Source organism: Mastigoproctus giganteus, chromosome 8 (assembly GCF_048544385.1).
Source record: "Mastigoproctus giganteus isolate SK-2022 chromosome 8, ASM4854438v1, whole genome shotgun sequence".
Taxonomy (NCBI): Eukaryota; Metazoa; Arthropoda; class Arachnida; order Uropygi; family Thelyphonidae; genus Mastigoproctus; species Mastigoproctus giganteus.
In genome coordinates, this window is record NC_143582.1 from 126,146,097 (window position 1) to 126,167,828 (window position 21,732).

A 21,732-nucleotide genomic window follows, 5' to 3' on the forward strand; every position below is an offset into this window, starting at 1 on the left:
TGTGTATGGGGAAAAGGTAATGGCAAAGAAGCAGGTGTGTTTTTCGTGCAATGAATTTAAAGCGGGCCATGTTGACATTGAAGATCAACATCGGGCAGGCAGGCCTGATGTCATGGCCACAGTGTTCTGGGATCGCCTTGGCGATCCCAAAACACTGTGGCGAAGGGAGGAGGAACAATCAATGCACAGCTTTACTGTGCAACGTTGGAAAAACTGAAAGCCAACATTCAACGCAAATGACCAGGACTCCTGACAAGCGGCGTGATTTTGTTGCACAACAATGCAACTCAACACACTGCCCACACCAATTGTGAGTGGTTACGCTGTCATCGTGGGGAAATTCTGTCACATCCCCCCCTACAGCCCAGACTTCCATTTGTTCAGCCCTCTGAAAAAACACCTTTCAGGAAAGCATTTCACTAAGGATGGGGAAGTTCATCAGGCGGTGTGATGTTGGCTACTGCATATGGGCATGGACTTCTTCAGTACTGGTATTGATAAACTGTCCATTGTTGGAACAAGTGCATCAATAAAACTGGAGACTTTGTGGAGAAGTAGTGCATGTTCACTTATTTCTTGGTGTGTAATTTCAACTTCGTATTATTAAACATCATTGAGGGAAAAAATGTATTACCTTACTTTTCGGAAACTCCTCGTATTAAATATAGATTGAATATAACAAATGCCCCATAGCGCACAAAGCAGCAGCAGCGTGAAAGCAGATGTATATATAACTATGAAAGTTAATACATATTGACTATAACAAATGCACCATAGCGCAAAATGCAGCAGCATAGGATGCAGATGTACGTATAATAACTATTCGCTTATACACGATTCGCCTTTGTGTTTACACGAAATGGCAGTCGAATGCGGAATCACCCCAACTGAACGCAACACGATAGGAACGAAGAAGATTCTGAAAATGTATTTATGTGTTTTATATCAGTGAAGGGGAAACACATTTCACCATAATAACGTAAAAACCAACACAATTCCAGCTATCGATATAATCGCAAATGCAATTAGATGGAGTTTACTACCAGTTTATAACAGATTCCACTAGCAGAAACACAACTGGAAATTGTTTTTATTGTTTTATGGTAGTAACCCCCAGAAATGTGCTTTAGTAAAATGTGAGGTGTTAATAGTGTATCTCGGCCTTTACGGTGTTGTTTATTCAGTTGCTATACGCGCGCAGCTTTGTTTATGTGTATCAAGCATGCCTCCTCGTTTTGTAATTGTGCTTTATTCCCTAAAAACGAGTAAAATACTTAAAAGGTGTGAAAAGGAAGCGTCCTGGCTAAGACACTGCAGATTCAGAGAGGAAAAAAAAAAGAAGCAATATCGATAAACAGAGGCGGACTAGGTCAAAAATTCTTACCCGGGAAAATTTGTAGTGGCCTCATACTACGGTTTATGGCCAAAATCACACCGGCCTCCGGCCCACCGTGGTTTCCCCTGTAAGGCTTATGGCCAGTCCGCTTCTGTCGATAGAGAAAAAATATGAAATTGTGAAACGCTTTGAGCGAAATGAAAGACCATGTGATATTGCACGTGCTACAGACCTAAATGAGGCAACGCGGAGAATTACAAAGAATGCAGAGAAAATAAAAACAACTTTCATAGCGGGAACAACTCAAAGTGTAATTAAAATCCATTAGATTAAGACACAAGAATTGGAAGAGATGGAACGGCTGTCATCTCTTTGGATAGAAAATCAAACAAAAAGCAAGTTTGCTTACGATAGAAGCAAAAGCATTAGCAATATTTTATTACGACTTACGTATTATAATTTATACTTACGTGTTATAAAATACGTAAGTATTTTATTACGACTATTTTATTTAATATAATAAATTTTTTACGAATAAAATACGTATTTTATCCGTAAAAAATACTTTTTTAGTATTAAAAAATACTAATGCAAATGGCCGAAGGCCAAAAATGGCCTTCGGCCATTTGCTTTCTGCCCTTCCCTCATGGCATTTTGTATGACTTGCAGTTCTATCTTTGCATTAACTTTCATAGTTATTATATGTGTATACATCTGCTTCCAATATAATAATATTATAATATAATATTATTTTTATTACGTATTTTAATCGTTATAAAATACGTAAGTATTTTATAACGATTAAAATTATCCGATTATTTATTGTGTTTGGTAATGTTTTGGTTCCAAATGTGTGTTCAATCTTGGGTGGTCGGCACCTAACCCTACTTTTCCCATAGGGGCTGTTGTTTATATTGCACGATTTTGCATTGCACGAGGGTTTCTAGGAACGCAACTATCGTGCTATACGAGGACAGACTGTACAAGTCATACAAAATGCCATGAGGAAAGGGTAGAAAGCAAATGGCCGAAGGTGGAACCAAGACTATCTAGAGAAAGCAAACAGAAGTGGCTGTAATTTAAAGAATAGCATTGCACAAAGCAGCAGATAGCTAATCTTATATCTATTTAAGAATTAGCTATCTGCTGCTTTGCGCAATGCTATTCTTTAAATTACAGCCACTTCTGTTTGCTTTCTCTAGATAGTCTTGGTTCCACCTTCGGCCATTTGCTTTCTGCCCTTCCCTCATGGCATTTTGTATGACTTGCAGTTCTATCTTTGCATTAACTTTCATAGTTATTATATGTGTATACATCTGCTTCCAATGCTGTTGCTTTGTGTAACAAATGCTATGGGGCATTTGTTATATTCAATCTATATTTAATATATGTTTATCTATCCTCAATTTAAGTCTTAGCCTTCTGCGTGATTTCTTTATTGCTTTAGATAGTCATGTTCGTTGTACTTCCTGCCGCATTTCTTCATATTTCTTTCTGTCCATAATTTAGGGTAAAATGCATTATAGAGGTCACTATTTATTTTACAGCTCTCTCTCACATTGGTTTTGTTATTATATATTACGTACGGTCCCTGTTTGTTAACGCTTTGGTTGCAGCCATCGGATTGACTATTTGTGTTTTCACACTGTCATTTCCTGCCCATTTGGTTTTGTATTTCAGGTACAGATTTTCTAAAATGTCTTATGCTTTTAAGTTTTTGACTTATCGGTATTTGTTTACTTTAATTTTTTGTATTAAATTTACCGTAACTTGGGTATTAAATTTTTACTGTAACTTTCATTATAAGCGCTGCATAGGGACTACCTTATCCATACTTAGGAGTTGTTTTGCTTTTCTTTTTTTTGATTATTTTTACTTTATTTTCAAGTTTCTACTCTTACACAGTTTTGGACAAGTATGGAAACAGTCCTTTGATACATGGTCAGGTGTAGTCCCCTGACGAAAAACCTGATCATGTATTAACTTTTATTTTCGCCGACATTGGATTTAATTGTATTTTTGTTCTATTTTCCCTTTTTTTTTTGAACTACGGCTAAATTTATCCACCATTATCTGATGCCACTACTGTTATTTTATTTTACAGGCCACTTCCATTAAAATATTTCTTTTATGTTTCGGCTATTATTCCTTTTTGGCTTTTGGTTTTCCGTGTAATTCATACTTACATCTGTATATCAATATACATATATCTACATCTGCTGCTTTGGTGCATTTGACATATTCAGTCTATTTTTATTTTCCCTTTATTTCCACTATTTTTAACTTATTAGCACTATATTATATAAAATTATATATCTTATTATATAAAATTATTACTGTAGGAGTATAATTGGTACTATATAGGTACTCAAAGAGTATTAAAAAATTAGCATAAAAGTACTAAGTGGGCCATAAAGCCAAAAGAACCTATAAAGACTAATATAGCCTGTGTTGGTTTACATTGCTATACTCTATAAATGAATATATAATTAGCAATAAAATAATTATATGTTTATTTATAGGGTATAGCAAATCTTTTGGCCTTATGGCCCACTTAGTACTTTTATGCCAATGTTTTAATACACTTTGAGTACCTATATAGTACCAATTATACTCCTACAGTAATAATTAGATTACAGACTGATGTAATGTTTAATATACAATTGATAGCATTAATTTGATCTGATATACATTTTACATCTATTCTTATATTTCATAATAGATTATATATATATCATAATTAGATAAGTTATAGTGCAAGAACCCTCCATATTTTGAAAATTGAGGCAGTCCCCGGCCAACCGTACTCCCGGTAAAAATGAAAAAACATATATAATAGGTTAATTAATATAATAAGCCTTACGTGGGAAAAGGTATTTTGCAAGGGACTTTTTCAAGGGCTAAACCCCTACAAAATATCCAACCCTAGTTAGGCTGAGCTATCAGTTTCTGTTGTCATCTGCCTGTATAACTAAGACCAAAAAGAGTCCATAATGACGGATAATAACATTAAAAGGAGAACTAAGTAAGTCATAAGATACTACGTCGGTCGCGTAGGCTAAACTGTACCGTGGATTCCACTGTGGCTCTGGGTGATCCGATAAGTAACCTAACTAGCCCTATAGCATCTAATGCGTTAGGCTTACCAGCTAGCCGCCATGTTAATCAAACCACTAATTTGCCTAATAACACGTATACTTATACATTCGATCAATACTTAAAATTCAATACTTGCAGCAATAAGAGATGTCAAACCTGCCCTGCTATGAACATTTATAAATACAGAAAACAATAATGGACCCAACACTGAGCCCTGAGGGACTCCACTAATAACATTAGTCCACGATGAGCAGTGTCCATTGATTACCACCCTCTGTCTTCTCCCCCTCAACCACCTCTTTATCCATAGCAGCAATTTGCCTCCAATGTCACACTGCTCCAATTTGTGGTCAGTCTTCCATGTGCAACAGTATCAAAAGCCTTTCTAAGATCCAAGTATATAATATCAAAGTTATTCCCTGCATCCAGTTCTTTTGTGACTGCATCATAGTATCCAATCAAGTTGGTCAGGCAAGACTTCCCCTTAACAAAACCATGCTGTGTCTGAGCTATAACTGAAGTCTTGTCTAAATGATCCTGCAGTGCTTCTTTAACCAGTGCCTCCATTAATTTTCCTGGAACAGAAGTTAAGCTCATAGGTCTATAATTACTTGTGTCAGCCTTTGATCCTCCTTTGTGAATTGGGGTCACATTTGCACATTTCCAGTCTATGGGTACCTCCCCTGAGTCCAAGGAAGCTCTCATAATTATGGCTAAGGTTTTGCTTACTTCCTTTGCTGCCTCCTTTAATATAACTGGATAGATCCCATCCACCCCGGGTGCCTTTCTTGTGTTTATCTTCAACAGTTTCTCCTCCACTTTACTCCCAGTTATTTCAAGATTCTGTAGCTTACTGCTAGAGTTGAATACACCTCTGGCATTCCCCTCGCTGAATAACTCCTCATGTGTGAATGTCGATGCAAAATATTCATTTAGTTTGTTAGCTACCTGAGCAGGATCATCAACGGTTGACCCATCAATATCAAGTGGACCAATCTGATTCATCCCCTTCCTTCTAGAGTTTACATAAGTAAAGAACACTTTGCTGTTTTTCTTTGCATCCCTTGCCAAGGATTTCTCGTAATCTGCCTTCGCCTGCCTAACCTCCTTTGTAACTTGGTTGCATATCAACTTGTATCTATCATAGGCTTCTGTGTCATGTGTTAATTTGTAAGTATCCCATGCATTTTTCTTCTCTGCCATATGCCTCATTAGTTCATCTGACATCCATTTTGGCCTAAACCTTGAACAATATTTCTTAGTTGGTATGTAAAGCCTAGTAGCTTCCAAGATAAGTTCTTTGAATGCTTCCCATTTTGAATTTGCTGTTGGTAACATCATCAGTTGGTCCCACTGTATAGAATTTAAATACTGTCTCAGTCCATCGTAGTCGCCTTTACGGAAGCAATAACCCTTCCCTTTACCCCTAATGGTAGTTACCTCTTTCAGTAAATCCCACTTCAGCACGCTGTGATCACTGCCACCTAGTGGTTCATTTATCTGCAGATTCTTAATGCATGAAGAATCACTGCTGATAATCAAATCAAGAGTATTACTCCCTCTAGTTGCCTCCCGAACATGCTGATGTAGAAACAATCATCCAATAAATCCACAAAAGCCCTGCTAGTGTGTGAGTAACCAGCCCCCAAATTCCAGTCAATATCTGGGAAATTAAAATCTCCAATTATAAGACTCTCTGATTTACTGGCCCACTCTATTTCCCTGTACAGTTCCTTATTATACTCATCAGAGTCATTAGGCCTATTGCACACTCCTACTCTCAATTTTGATCTCCCAATGCTTATGTCACACCAAACTGACTCAACACTGCACTGTCCAGCGATGTCGACTGGCTTCACTTCCTTGGTTTTTATGTGTTTCTTAACTAATAGCATAACCCCCCCCCTTCCTATCCTGTCTATCCTTTCTGTAGACGTTGTACTCCCCAAATTGCAGTTCTGCATCCCTTATATCTGTGTGACACCACGTCTGATATCCCAACAATATCTGCCTTTGATGTTTTGAGCAATACCTCAATATATATATATATATAATTCAAATTATATCCAAATGAATCAAAGAATAGACAGCAAAAATAAATATAAAATTAAATGAAAGTAAAAAATCAAAGTAGTAAAGCAGACATCAGTGGCAGCAAATGTGCAAAAACCACAACATGTTGTGTTGTGGTTTTTGCACATGTAGGGTGAAAATAAAATTAAATTAAATGTATGGGAAACCTACAAGTGAAAAAGAATTTAACATATAAAACAGCACTAAACACAAGAATAAAGTACTGTTGGAGAAACATTCATAAATAATAATTTAGAAAGTGAAGTCCAAATCTAAAAGAAATTTAATGGTGCCCCCTTTGATGGCACCAGTTTCCGAATTATGTGAAATATCACTATATGTAAATGAATTCTGCCAACAAATAAGTAAAAATAAGACTAAAAATAGTAGAACATAAACCCCTTTTTGAACTATAGCTAAATTTATCCACCACTATCTGCTGCCAGGCTACTATTATTTTATTTTATTTTATTTTACAGGTCACTTCCCTTAAAATATTTCTTTTATGTTTCGGCTATTACTTCTTTTTGGTTTTCTGTGTAACTCATCTACATTTATATTTATTATAAAATGCATATATATACATCTGCATCCTTTGCTGATGCTTTGCACGGTTTGGTGCATTTGACACATTCAGTTTATTTTTCCCTTTATTTCCACTGTTTTTAACTCATTAGTACTATATTTGACACACACACACAGTGATCACTGAATTATGATCATTCGGGAAAGGTCCTCCTTTTACCCTCAGTACAGACAGCAGCTATCCGACATGACACTGATTCAACAAGATGTCGGAAGCGTTCGGGAGATAGGGCCAACCAAGCTGTGTGTAATGAGGCTAGCAATGCAGGTATGGAGGTGACTGGTGTATGCAGACGGCTGATATGCCTTTCCATAGTGTCCTACAAGTGCTCTATGGGATTGATATCGGGGGAATTCAGAGGCAATCCATATGCTGGAAGTCAGAACTGTGTTCCTCAAACCATTCTTGCATATCAAGTGCCCAATGGCTCGGTACATTGTCATCTTGGAAGACACTATCGCCATTAGGGAAAAAGTGTAACATAGTGGGGCGTCGGCAGTTGATGATAGCAGAGACCAGTGATATGTTGTTCCACATGCACCAGGGGTCCAAGGTTCTGCAAGTGAAACATGCCCCACGCCATACAACCGCCTCCACTGGCCTGCACTTTTGATACCATGCATGATGGATGAAGAGCCTCGTGTTGTTGACACCAAATCCATACACGACCATCCACAGTGTGGAGTAAATAACGTGACTCATCCGACCAGCACACCTTCTTCCAGTCTTTTAATGTCTGACTTGCGTGCTCTTTGAAATAGGCAAGTCTTTTACGCCAATGAACCTTGGTTAGGAGAGGATGCCATAGGGGTCGTCTCTGATCTTTGCAGTTTTGCCGTCAGGTTATTGACCATTTTGACACCAGTCCTGGTACACTTTAAGAATGGCAGCTCTCGAACTCCACACCAGTTCAGCCATTTGGGAAATCGAGGCACCAGCTCATCAAGCTCTCACAATCTGTCCTTTATCAAAGTCCGATAAATCCTTCCTTTGCACCAGGCAAGTCTTTTTACGCCAATGAACCTTGGTTAGGAGAGGATGCCATAGGAGTCGTCTGCTGGTATAGCCCATACGTGTGATGCATGGTCATGCCAGATATTGTTCCAAGTTGGCCTGTGTTGTATTCGGTAGTCAACTCTTCAACAGTGCTGCACCTGTTCGTCTATATGAGTCGTCGGACCCGGCACTCACTTCCAATATCAACCTTTTCGCTGACCTTTGCAGTTTTGCCGTCGAGACTTTGATACCAGTCCTGGTACACTTTAACAACGGCGGCTCTCGAACCCCCCACCAGTTCAGCCATTTGGGAAATCGAGGCACCAGCTCGTTGAGCTCCCACAATCTGTCCTTTATCAAAGTCCGATAAATCCTTCCTTTGCACCAGGCAAGTCTTTTTACGCCAATGAACCTTGGTTAGGAGAGGATGCCATAGGAGTCGTCTGCTGGTATAGCCCATACGTGTGATGCATGGTCATGCCAGATATTGTTCCAAGTTGGCCTGTGTTGTATTCGGTAGTCAACTCTTCAACAGTGCTGCACCTGTTCGTCTATATGAGTCGTCGGACCCGGCACTCACTTCCAATATCAACCTTTTCGCTGACCTTTGCAGTTTTGCCGTCGAGACTTTGATACCAGTCCTGGTACACTTTAACAACGGCGGCTCTCGAACCCCCCACCAGTTCAGCCATTTGGGAAATCGAGGCACCAGCTCGTTGAGCTCCCACAATCTGTCCTTTATCAAAGTCCAATAAATCCTTCCTTTTACCCATCATACTTGGAATTTTACTACCTACTGAACCAATGACACCTTGTCTATGTTACATATGTTGAGTAACTGCACGATGTCGTACCTCACGTGGTCAACGGGTCATATTCAGTTTTCATAGGGGTGGTCATAATTCAGTGATCACTCAGTGTGTGTGTGTGTGTGTGTGTGTGTAGTTCATATTAGCAATTTTTGTTTTAATAGGTGTATTTAGATAATTGATTTTTTGTAATTATCATTAATAACTCAGGGCATTTGGTGTATCATTATTGTTAGTGGTTGTTTGTTTTGTGTTGTAGTTGTGTTTATTGTTAAAAGAAGTTTACATTACTTTAAATATGCAAGGGTTTTTTAAGAGAATCTGCACGTAAAAGAATTTGCCAAGCAATGTGACTGTGCTCTGGTAATCAATTTGCACAAGTTAGCACAGCACGCTAGTCAACTTCTATCAGGTCATGAAATGTAACAATTTTGCATTACCAGTATTATGTAATTGAACAGGACAAAAAAAAAAAAAAAATGAACAAAGAACTTTAAAATATAATTTTACCGCATTTCATAATTATATGTGAAACTACTCTCTGCAGCATATAATATGCATTAATGACTTGTTAAAAATTTGTAAAAAAGTGTCTGAAAATGCCATAAGACTTCAAAAAGTACTCTTTGAAAACAAATATAAATATAAGATAAACTTACTTTGTAAGTGGCTTCACCTTGTAAATATTGATTTCATCTTCTAAATCACTCAGTCTTGCTTTCAGATCATTACGCTCAAATAAAATATGCCTGAGTTCATCTAGAGTAAATCTTGGTCTGTTAGGGTCATCAAGGTCTATAATCAACTTTCCTCTCAGATCTGGAGTTACAGTATTCTGAAAGAAAATGTAGGCATTTAGTCAAGATTCTTAATATTGAAATATCTAAATATACAGTAGCATTCCTTGTATAATATCACTAAATGCACAGAAGAAAAATATTAATGCAAAATAGTATTACACAGAATTTATTACACATTTTCCATATCAATATTATAACTTATGGTTCGATTCATGAATGAAAACCCTGTTTAAATTTGCCAGAACATAAACAGCAACACAAAAATAATAATAGTAACAATAAATAAAATAAACAAGTGTTTATTTCATAAATACTTGTTTAAATAAATAAGTGTGTCTCTAACTATTCACTTATTAATTCTAGTTAATTCACCGAATTTCTCAAAGTTGCTGAGTAATTACTTATTCTATTAATTGTTAATTACTAGAATAAGTAATTACTCAGCAACTTGGGGATTAACTATATTAACTAATTATTGTCATCTTTTAATTTTATTAACTAATTATTAACTATTCCAGTATAAACAACTAACTAAAACTAAACTTCCAACAATCCAATCTAAATATCTTTCCTAATAGTTTGAATTTATGGCTCCCAGTTCTGGAATCACTTATAAGAGTGAAAATTTCATTTTCATTCATTTTATTTTCCCCTGTAGGACCCTTAGAGACCTCAGTAGGACTCCTCTAAGGTGCCTAGTTGCCAAGCTCTATAGAAAATATTCGAAATCTTTTGTCATATCCAGTGGTGGGATTCAGCCGGTTCGCACCGGTTGTTAAAATGGCACTTGTGATCACGATTCTCTCTAAGGTGGGCGTCTGGGCAGCCACCCAATGTGGAAATCACAAATTTACATTCCTTACTCTTTTTTAACGTTCATCTACATACACAACAGCGTATTCCAAGTGCCCATAGTAATGTTCATTTCGTCCATAGGTGAAAAAAAATTAGACGGAACTATGCTTGTAATATTTATTTATTCATTTCATAAAACTCATTATACCTTTGATGAAATGCTACATTTTTGTTCCCTCGCATTTATTACTTAAGTAAACAAACATATAACGTAAAGAGAGTGCCAAACAACCAGGGGTGACACACTGTCATTTGTTTCAGCTTTGTGTTACGCCCTAAATTCACACGAGATATGAGTGCGTTGCCGTTCCCTGATCAATAAAAACAATAGGAGGCTAGGACACAACGAACCAATAGAAATACAGATTTCAAGGATTATCTTATTGCTCATTTCGGAAGCCGTGGAAGAATGTTCTTCCATGTTGGAATCCTTATGCCAGTGCGCACATGGTAATTAAGACGTTTTTATCACAACTTTCCCGTGACAAACAGGTTTGTCGTACACATTATTCTATCGTATTTAATTGGAATGGCCTATGCCATTTATTAATTCAGCAAGAAATTTTAGTTTAGTATCGATAAAATGAAGAAAATTGTATGTTCTGACTGATGTTTATCAATGGCATAAGCACAGTGCTTTGTTTATAAAAGTTTATGATATGACCACACGTGGACAGAACCAGTAAAAATATTCAAATATATAGGCACATATCCGCTCCTGCTCTATAATATATTAAAATTTAATATTTTAAAAATTTTTTGCAGTAGCCCTTAAAAGGATGAAAAGGCAACAGAGTTTGACAGATTTTTTCAATAAGAAACCAAAATCAGAATTCGTTGTATCAGAATTGGCCTTGGATGGTGCAAAACAGTCACAAGCACAACCACTCCAACTTGAAGAAAGCAGCATGTCAATTATTGAAATAAAAAACGATAACAACTCCAAAATTGAAAATAATCTTCCTGAATGCCGGACAGTGCAACAATATAACACAGAAAAATACGACGGACTGGTAATTTTTAACAAAAAGTTAGGTTGCAGGTATTGTGCAAAATATGACTTTATAAAAGAGAAAAGTGTTCATGTGTCAAAAGAATGGAAATGTTTTCAGATTGAGGCATCAGGGAAAAAATAAAGAGGTACAACAAACTTCTCTAAGGGAAAAAAATGAAAGAACATTTTTCATCAAAAGCTCATAACATTTGTAAAGAGAACTTAAAACAATGTGAGCAGGATTCAATAACAAAAGTAAGAGATACGATGAATGAAAAATATTTAAGTGCTACTTGTAGAGTATTTAATACAGTTTACAGCCTGGCAAAAAGATGTAACCCATTTTCAGACATAGAAGATGAGACAGAAGTGCAAATTAAAAATGGATTAGATATGGGAATAGAATTACATTCTCGTAAAACTGCTGTGAAAGCAGTTGATTTCATTGCAAAAGAAATTAAAAAAGAAATATTTAATAAAATTATTGAAAATAATCTGAAAATATGTTTGATTATTGACGAAGCTTCAGCGATATTCTGCAAACTAGTTATTATACTTTTCTTAAAAGTTGAGGATTCAGTTACATCACCAACAATTTTCATTGAACTAGTTGAATTGGAAAAACAAGATGCAGAGACAATATGTTCTTCAGTTTTGGAAAGTTTAAATAATGTTGGGCTTACTAAGAACTACCTATAAAAAAATTTAATAGGATTTTGCTACGATGGTGCCAGCATTATGCTTGAGAGAAAATCTGGAGTGAGCAATAGGATTGCAAAAGTTTCCAAACATAATAATATGGCACTGTTTAAATCATTGCCTCCATCTTGTTTTAGATGATACGATAAAGGAAATAAAGCAAGTAAATCATTTTAAAATATTTATTGATAAGATATATACTATTTTTCATCAATCCAATAGGAACCAAATTGAACTTTCCAAAATATCCGAACAACTTGAAATTGAAATTTTAAAAAGATTGGTAGAGTTTTGGGACCAAGATGGGGTGGCGTCTCCGAAGCCAGGTGGGCAGGAACAGCAGTGCATAGCACACGCTTCTTGATGAGACCGGGGTTCGAATCCGTGACCACCATATACGGAGGATGCGGAAAGGTCAGGGAATGACCACTGCATATCCCCGGAGCAATATGGCCTTAGCTGCTAATGCTCCTAAAAACCAAATAACAAACAAACAAAAAATAAACAGACCAAGATGGGCTGCCTGTAGTTTAAGGTCAACCCTAGCTGTGTGGCGTGCTTATCCAGTGCCACAGCACTATTTTTATTCAAATAAAAAATACTTAGGTATGGCTGCTCATCTTGAAAATATATATTTTATAACTGATTTGGCATTGATGATTGATATTTTAAACGAAATTTCTCTTCTTTTCTTTCAAATGCACTGCAAGCAAGAAATATAGACATAATAAATGCTGAAAAACTTGTGATAAGATCTATTAAAGCATTTCAAATGTTTGGAAAGGAAAAAGGTCCATACGAAAAAAAAAGTTGATGAATTAATTACTTCAGAAACCTTCAAAAATATAAAATTTGTAGAAAAACATCGATTTCTCGAGCTTCCTCAGGAAAGACTTTTAGAAAACATCGTAACAAAATTTAAAAAAAGACTAATGGATTGTGAATGTTTAAAAGCAAGTTGTAACCAATTTCAAGATAGGAATAAATTACAATTTCTCAATTTTTTTGGAGCCAGATTACTGGAATATTGAAGAAGTACTAATTCCATGGAAAGCAGTTGAAGAACAATTGCTCGTATTTAATGACATTTTTATTTACCAAATTGATATTAATGATTATCGAGATTTTGTGGAAAACATTTTAAAAAATTCCCAGAATTATGCAATTCCTGAAAGTGTTCAAAGAGCTAAAAATACTGTCAGAACAGTTGCTGTAAGTTCAGCAGAAGCAGAAAGGGGTTTTTCAAAGGTGAACATAATATGTTCATAGAAGTCGCCTAACTGTTTCTAATATTCCAAACACAATGACTATTAGTCTAATCGGCCTATCTCTAAAGGAAGGGATCCTACTCCTACAGTGAAGATGGTTAAGGATAAATCACTCAGCCAATGGTGGTCAGATAAAAGCGAAGAAAATTGCAAGTGAGGATGCCAATCAAGAAGCAATATGGAAATATCTTAAATAACAGTTTTATTGTTTTTTTGTCAGGTATTATTTAATATTTTTTCATTAATATTTTAAAACTCTTTCTTATAACATAATCTAGTTTTGTGGACCTAGCAGTAGTAGTGGCATGTGATGCAAGAAAGCAAGTGTATGAGCTTATGCAACATCAGCCAAAAAAAAAAAAAAAAATCACAATAAAAGATCTCTTTTATTGTTCTTGCGGTCATTAGGGCAGTGAACCGGTTGTTAAATTATTTGAATCCCACTACTGGTCATATCGGTGACCTTTCTCAAATCTCATAAAATGGGTTGCCCCATTTCTGGACCCTTTCAAGAAACTTGATATTTTTTTAGGAGTAGTCTCTACACTTGAAAACAGTTCCAAACAATTCCCAAGTGCTGTTATACAATTGCATTACACCTCCCTGTCTCTACAAACAAATATTCAATAAATCATCAATAGGATGCCATGGGCTTTTCTGGTCACCAGTCTCTAGAACTTCATGCCTGTCTGAATCATAACTCCCAAATATTTTCTTTCTCTATTGTTTTTAATTCAGCCCCACACAAAGTGTATAAGTTATTATGGGGTTGATATTCCTCAAGTGTAAGACTGAAATTCTGCTGCATTAAAATACAGCTGACACTTTTCTGACATTCTTGAAATCTATTCAAGTCATCCTGAAGTGCTGCTTGGTGCTGATCACTAGACACTCCTCAAATATTCACATTATCTGCAAATTTTGTTATTATATCCTCTATCCCTTCATTGATATCATGTAAGAAAATCAGAAAATTATAGTTCCAGAACTAATCCTTTAGTGAACCCCACTTCAAACATTAGACCAGCATTTCCCAAACCTTTTTAGTCACTGAACACTTTTCATCTCACAACATATTCATGGAACACTTACGAAACAAGTTTTGCGGGAGCCAAAGAACTGTTTGCTAATATTTTATTACATATGATGCACTGTGCACCAGGAGCATCTTTATTTCCAATACATGTAGAGCCGAGATTCAAATAACTCAAAAAATCATACTTTCGTTTTGGTCTTATTAGTTTGCTCCTGTTTTTTCACTTCAGATTTTTGGGGGACAAAAGGCTGTGATTGTTCATCCTCACTTTGAAGTGTGACAATATTGTGTTCGTTTTCATCGACCACAGTTACACTACTAGAAGTACTTTGCTTCTCATTTTCAGGTTCCTTTTTTCAACCACAAATCCATGGTCACATATTTTAATAATAATATTTCAAAATACTAATAATTATCAAAAAAATAAAATAAAAGGAAGTGAGTTTAGTTATGATATCGGTTCACTTCCCCCTTTCCTTAACCCGTGTACTCCCAGCTAATCGCATACAAATGGCATATTGTGTGGTCTATTTGATTATTAGTCCATGCCAGTATATTAATAACTGAAAAAAAAATTATGTTAAATATTATAATGATACAAAAGTGGTGTACGCTACAAATATGCAAAATTTATTTATTTTATTTTTTTAATTATTAATTACGATTTTTCGCGGAACACAGTTTGGGAAACGCTGCATTAGACTAATCTGAAGAGTAACCATTAATCACAATCCTCAGGCTCCTGCCACCCTGCAATCCCTCTGAGAATCTTACCTACAATCCAACATGTTCCAGCTTACACAGTAACTTCTCAGGCAAGAGTCAAATGCTTTGCTAAAATCCAAATAAACAATGTGGAAATTATTTTTCAAGGGAGGAATAAAACACTCCAACCAAGTTACAATATCTATTTATTTTTCCAAATGATTCCTATCTGTGTGTAAATTCCAACATGGAAATAAATAGATATTCTAACATAGATTAAAGTGCTTTATTCCTCTTCTGACAAGTTTTACATTACTATGTACCATGCCACTTAAGCAACACAGAAATTATTTCCCACACCAGTTCAAGATATGTCTCCAAATAACTGAGCAGATTTAGTTAAACATGATTTTCCCTTAACAAAACCATGTTGTCCTTCAGAATTAATTTTTATCTCAATGTCCCTTAGTGCATTCTTTATCAATGCCTCCAGAGAACCACAGAAGTCAGACTAACCATTCTTTAGTCATCCATTTAGAACTGCCTATATGTAATAGCAATATATCAACAATTCAAGGAAACTCTCTTAAGTCCAATGATGCCCTCATAAATAATCTTAATGCTCCCATGCACTCTCTCACTACCTCCCTCAAAATGAATGGGTATATTCCATAAACCTAAGGCCTTAATTGCCTAAAAGGTATGCAAATTTTCTTAACATACAATCATTTTCAATTTGAATATCACTAACTAATTTCAAGCAGCTAAGCCTCACTTGCACAGACTCTCCTCACTCTAAAGAGCCTTTAATATATAAAGATTGGTGCAAAGTACCTATTCAATTTGGTAAAGCTTTCATGAAAGTTATAATTGTCTCAGACAGTTATTACTTTCTATGCAGTGAGCCTATTTTGATGATGTTACAAACAGAAAATTCTTCATGGGAAGCATTCAGGGAAGTAATTATAGAAACTATTAGACTTTTTATACCAACTAAGAGATATCGTTCAAGGCTGAGACCTAAATGGATGTCAGATTATGAGACTTATGGCAGAGAATAAAAATGCATGGAATGCATATAAATTATCAGGTGATAGAGATGCCTATAGTATATAAACTGAAATCAAGTCACAAAGGAGGTTAGGCAAGCTAAGACAGAGTAAGAGAAGACTGACAAAAAATACAGAAAAGCAAAACAAAGCCATTTTTACTTAAGCACTAGAAGGTAGGGGGATGCATGATAATGGTCCACTAAACATGAATAGTTTAACTGTTGATGATCCAGCACAGGTTACTGGTGAACTGAATAATCAACAGTTAAACCATTCATGTTTAGTGGACCATTATCATGCATCCCCCTACCTTCTAAATAAATGATTTTGTGATAACTGAGAGAATAAAGTGAAAAGAAACTATTGAAGCTAAACATAAAAAGAGGCACCTGGGATGGACAGGATTTATCCAATTATATTAAGGAAGGCCACAAATGAGGTAAAAAACCTTTAGCCATAATTACAAAAGTATTCTTGGATTCAGGGGAAGTCTCTATGGACAGGAGATGTGCAAATGCATTTCCAATTCACAAAGGTGAAATAAAAGGTAATTATAAAAGGTAAGGGGAAACAAAAGGTCTGTAATTACATAAACAATTACAGACCTGTTAGCTTGACTTTTATTCCACAGAAAATAATGGAGTCACTGGATCACTTCTTGAACCACTGAAATCTCTGGAACTCCTGTTTTGTAATGCTGTCTAATGCTTTCAGCAATTCAGATTGAATCTCTGTGATGTCTTCTAATCTTCATCCTTTTAATTGGATTTTCATTTTGAGAAACAGGAAAAAGTCACTGGGGACATCATTTTGTTCTTGGCTAAAACCTGCTGAACTGACAAAGCAATGTGAACTAAAACACTGTTAAGATGCACAAGCCAATCCTGAGTGTACCACATGTCTGGGCATTTTTTTTTTTTTGACATCCTCCCTCAAATGTCTCAGGATCCTGATATAGAGCTGGTAATGTATAGTTTGGCCTTGCAGAAGGAAGTTCTGATGAATTATTCCCTCAGTGTTGAAGAAAACAATCAGCATACTCTTGCTGTTTGGTCTGACCTGCCTTGCCTTTTTTGAATATGAAAATGGACTTTTTCCACTGGGAGAACAGCTTTTTTTTTTTCTGGGTCATAACCATAAACCCAACTTTCATACCAATTATGACCTCAGAAAGGAAGTTTCTAGCTTTTCCAGACTGTGTGTGCAGTTACCTGAAGACCAAAAGCTGGGTCTATTGCAATTCATCACTCAGGAAATGAGGCACAAATTTTGCAGCTATCTGCCTCATGTTTAAATTTTCAGTTAATATGTGTCGGTGTATACTGTCCAATAGGCCTAGAATGTGGCAGATTTCATTAATCATACACCATCTGTCCTCACGGATGACTTGATGCACTTTTTCAACATTTTCAGCAGCCCAACTTGACAATAGATGACCTGAGTGCTCAAAATTCTCAACCAAAGTTTGGCTACCTTGGAAAAGAATACCATTGAAAAGTTTGTGTTCTATCCACAGCATCATCAAAAAACACTGTTTAAGCATTTCATTAGATTTTAAAGATTTTCCCAAGTTTATAAAAAAAATGTGATGTTCCATATGATCTTTTTTATGATTCTCTGCTTTAATAGACCTTTCAATTAACTGACCAATTACTGGTTCCAATTACATTGGACAAGGGAGCTTCTACTGTATTTTGAAATGGTCACCTCTCTTTTGCGACTGCTTTACTACAGTAAACTCTTTTAAATACAGCATCCTCCGGGACTGAAAGGTGCCGATTTAGATTGAGCAGATTTTGAGAGGCACATATCAATAAATGTTTCTATTTTGCCTTTTTATTTGTTTTTGCAGACAGAAGATTTTAAACTACATAGATAATGCAACATCTTAATTCTCAAAGAACTTGCCTTTGTAATGAGTTGTCCTGGTAACTGATTTCATACACCATATGGCAGCAAAGATTGGAAAGCTTCTTTACACTGTTTTGTTTTGTTTGCCACTAGGGACCACCTGTGATCTAATGAGGGACCAACCAGTCCTGAAAAAGGCTGCCATAGCATTCACATCTTTTAAACGAATGGTCAATTATCCTTTTCGAGCGGTTATCTGTTTGAAAGTAGTGCAGTACCAGGATAACTCATTACAAAAAAAATTTAAATCCTGGTGGCTGTAAAAACAGATTAAAGGTCAAGACAGTCCTGCAAGCATCTTATACAGAAATGTCCTTTTTTTTGCATGATTTCTTAATATTTTCAGAATGGTGATTTTTTTTTTTTTTTTTTTTTGTAAAATGTGCTAGATTTTTAAAGAATTCCAATAGAGTGCCCTATTTTACAGAGTTTATTGTATTAGGATTAGCCATAAGGTGCAAGGATGCCTTGGGCTTTTGCTACACCAGCCAAAAAAATAAAAAATAAATAAAAACTACCCAGGTTTCCTCCTCACACAGACAATAATCTAGATGACCATTGAATTTTGGCCTCAACTATCCACAGAGAAAACTTATTCCAACAACAAGCTGGCAAAATGAAAACTTTCTACGATCTCCACTTTCCTTATAATTAAAAATTATTCCTCCTGAAGTTATTTACAACATGAAAATTTTGCTTTCACTCATTTTACTATCTCCTCTCTGAGCCTTACAGATCCAAATCAAGTTTCCTCTACGGTGCAACAGTGACCTTTCTGTATCCCACACATTCAAAGCCTTTTCTCATAGGCACAGATCTCACCAGGTTGCTTGTCTCTGAAACCTTTCAAGAAGCTCAATGACTTTTTTAGACAAGGTCTCTATACTTGGCCACAGTATTTCAATCATGGTTTTACAACTACCTTATGCAGTGGGATTATGACCTACCTATCTCTGCAAGCAAATATCTGAAGATCGAGATGGCACAGATCAAGAGGGCACAAAGGACTCTCCTTGCCACCCATCTATACTGCTCAGAGAACTTCATCTCTGCTTATATTATAATCCCCAGATTCCTTTCATCATTTACTTTTTTTTAAAAAATCAACTTCACCAAAGTGTACATTATTTATTTTGGGGTTGCTATTCCCAAGTATAAGACCTTATATTTTGCCGAATTAAAATACAGCTTTTATGACCGTCCTTGAAGCAAATCCAAGTCACCCCAAAGGAGCACTGTTTGGTGCTGATCATTAACCACTCTCCATATCTTCACACTATCTGCAGATTTTGGCATCAACACCCTGTTTCAAAGGGTGTTGAAACAGGGTGTTGATGCCAACACCCTGTTTCAAAGTCATTCAAGAAAATCAAAAAACAGTAGTTCCAGAACTGATTGTATCGTTCAGGACCCCACTTAACATTAGCCCAATTTGAACAGTAATCATTAGTCAAACCCCCTTCCTCCTGTCCTGCAACCACTCTGCATTACATTTAAGAATTTTACTAATGATCCAAGGTGGGCAGGGCAGTTGTCGACCATCAACATGATTTTTCTGTTTTCTTTCATCATATTTAAATTTAAAATCTACTGTTCAAAAATTTCACTTCTCTTCCAAGATTTTTTGCTTTAGTTGTACTCCAACTCTAACAACTTTATTCCTTTGAAACATCGGGGTTGTTTACTTTTTTTTTTTTTTTTTATATATGTAAACACCAAACATGAGAGGTTTTAGAACCTATAGTACTTAGTACCGTGTTCGGGTTGGAGTTTGAGAAGACGAAAGAAGATATTTGTTGACACTGGACTTGAACTTCTGTAGACTGTAATTTTCAGGAAATACGTATGAAGGAAGGTTGTTCTAGAAAACGGCAGTTGAATGAATAAACGAGGAATATGAAAAGTTGGTACTGTGAGTTTGAAGTTGGACAGTAAATGGATGTTGGCTGGTGGCGGCACGTGTTCAGACTGTTTTGAAAGAGAGAGCGGGAATTATAGAAGCCAATTCACAAGAACAATTCCCATGGAAATATCTGTAGAAGAGGCATGCAGCAGAAACAGTACGTCTATGAGACAGCGAGCGGAGAGACTCTGTTAGAGATGAATCATTAATTAACCCAACTGCCCTATTCTGAATGGAATCAAGAAGCCTGAGAGAGGTTTTGGGGGAACCACCCCAGATGTGGGAACAATATTCCATGGCAGGGCGGATTCGCGATTTATACAGAGTGAGCAGCTGTTTGGAAGAAAAATAACGCCGAGAGCGAAAGAGAAAACCAAGTTTTTTAGATACAGAGGAAGCAATATTTTGCCAAGAGAGATTAGAAGTCAGGGTAATCCCCAAAAGAGATATCCTTTTGCCTAGAAATCGGAGTTCACTAAAGATAAGCACAGGAGCAGAAGACTCCTTTTTGCGAGATATAAGACAAGACTGAGTTTCAGAAGGGTTGAAATCAACTAAGTTGTCTTTGCCCTACTGGAGATTTATCTGAAGATTGGTATTTAAGGAATTAGTAGCAGATTTTTGAGAAGTTGAAGCTGATCGAGCAGGACAAGGTTTATCAAAATGGAAAGTGGAATGCAATGTGCTATCATTGGCAAAACTATGGATAGGATTTCCAGTCAATGGAAGAAGGTCATAAATATACAAGAGAAAAAGAGAGGGGGGGAAAGAACTGAACCTTGGGGACACCGGCATTAGTGGAGAAGTTAGAAGACAGAGAGCCATCTACCATCACCCTCAGTGAGCGATCAGAGAGAAAACTGGATAATCAATTACTAAAAACAGTTGGCAAACCATAAGATGGAAGTTTGTTTAGAAGACCTTTATGCCAAACACGATCAAAAGCCTTTGAGATGTCAAGAGCAACTACTTGTGTTTCGCCGAACCTTTCCATTGAATTAGTCCATAAATGGGTAACATAAGCCAGAATATCTCCAGTGGATCGACACTGACGGAATCCATACCGGTGATCGTTGATCAGACGGAAGGTTTCTAGGTAGTTTAAGAGTTGGCGGTTAATTGATTTCTCCATTAATTTAGAAAGAGTAGAAGTAATTGCAATGGGACAATAATTGGATGGGAGGGATTTGTCACCCTTTTTAGGAACTGGCTGGATATGAGCAAATTTCCAAGCAGAAGGAAAAACACCTTTGGAATAAGAAAGTGAAAAAAGCGGCAAAGAATAGGAATAAGTTCAGGAGCACAGGTTTTGAGAACAAGTGGAGAAATACCATCGGGACCTGGAGCTTTCTTAGCATTTAGATTCGTCAAAATCCCTCTGACTTCCTTTTGACGGAAGACCACAGGAGGCATTGAATGGAACGTGTTACGAATGGTGGGAGGTGTTTTACCAAGATCGTTAATACATGATTTGGAAGAAAAATGGGATGCTAGCAGGTCAGCTTTATTTTTGGCCGAAGTGACAACAGTACCATCTGGTTTAGACAGAGGTGGGAGCAGAGATGGGCAAAAGTTGCAGCCAATAGCTTTGGCAAAAGACCAGAATGCTC

At 36.4% G+C, this 21,732-nt stretch overlaps 1 protein-coding gene across 1 annotated transcript in view; it reads right to left on the minus strand.

The window, feature by feature from the left end:
* LOC150081809 (RILP-like protein 1) overlaps positions 1-21,732 on the minus strand; it is a 96,906-nt gene that overhangs the window by 20,355 nt on the left and 54,819 nt on the right. Inside the window, exon 5 of the mRNA XM_090380325.1 lies at positions 9,559-9,734. Within this exon, the coding sequence (XP_090236451.1) occupies positions 9,559-9,734 (176 nt within the window). The remainder of the gene's footprint in view (positions 1-9,558; positions 9,735-21,732) is intronic.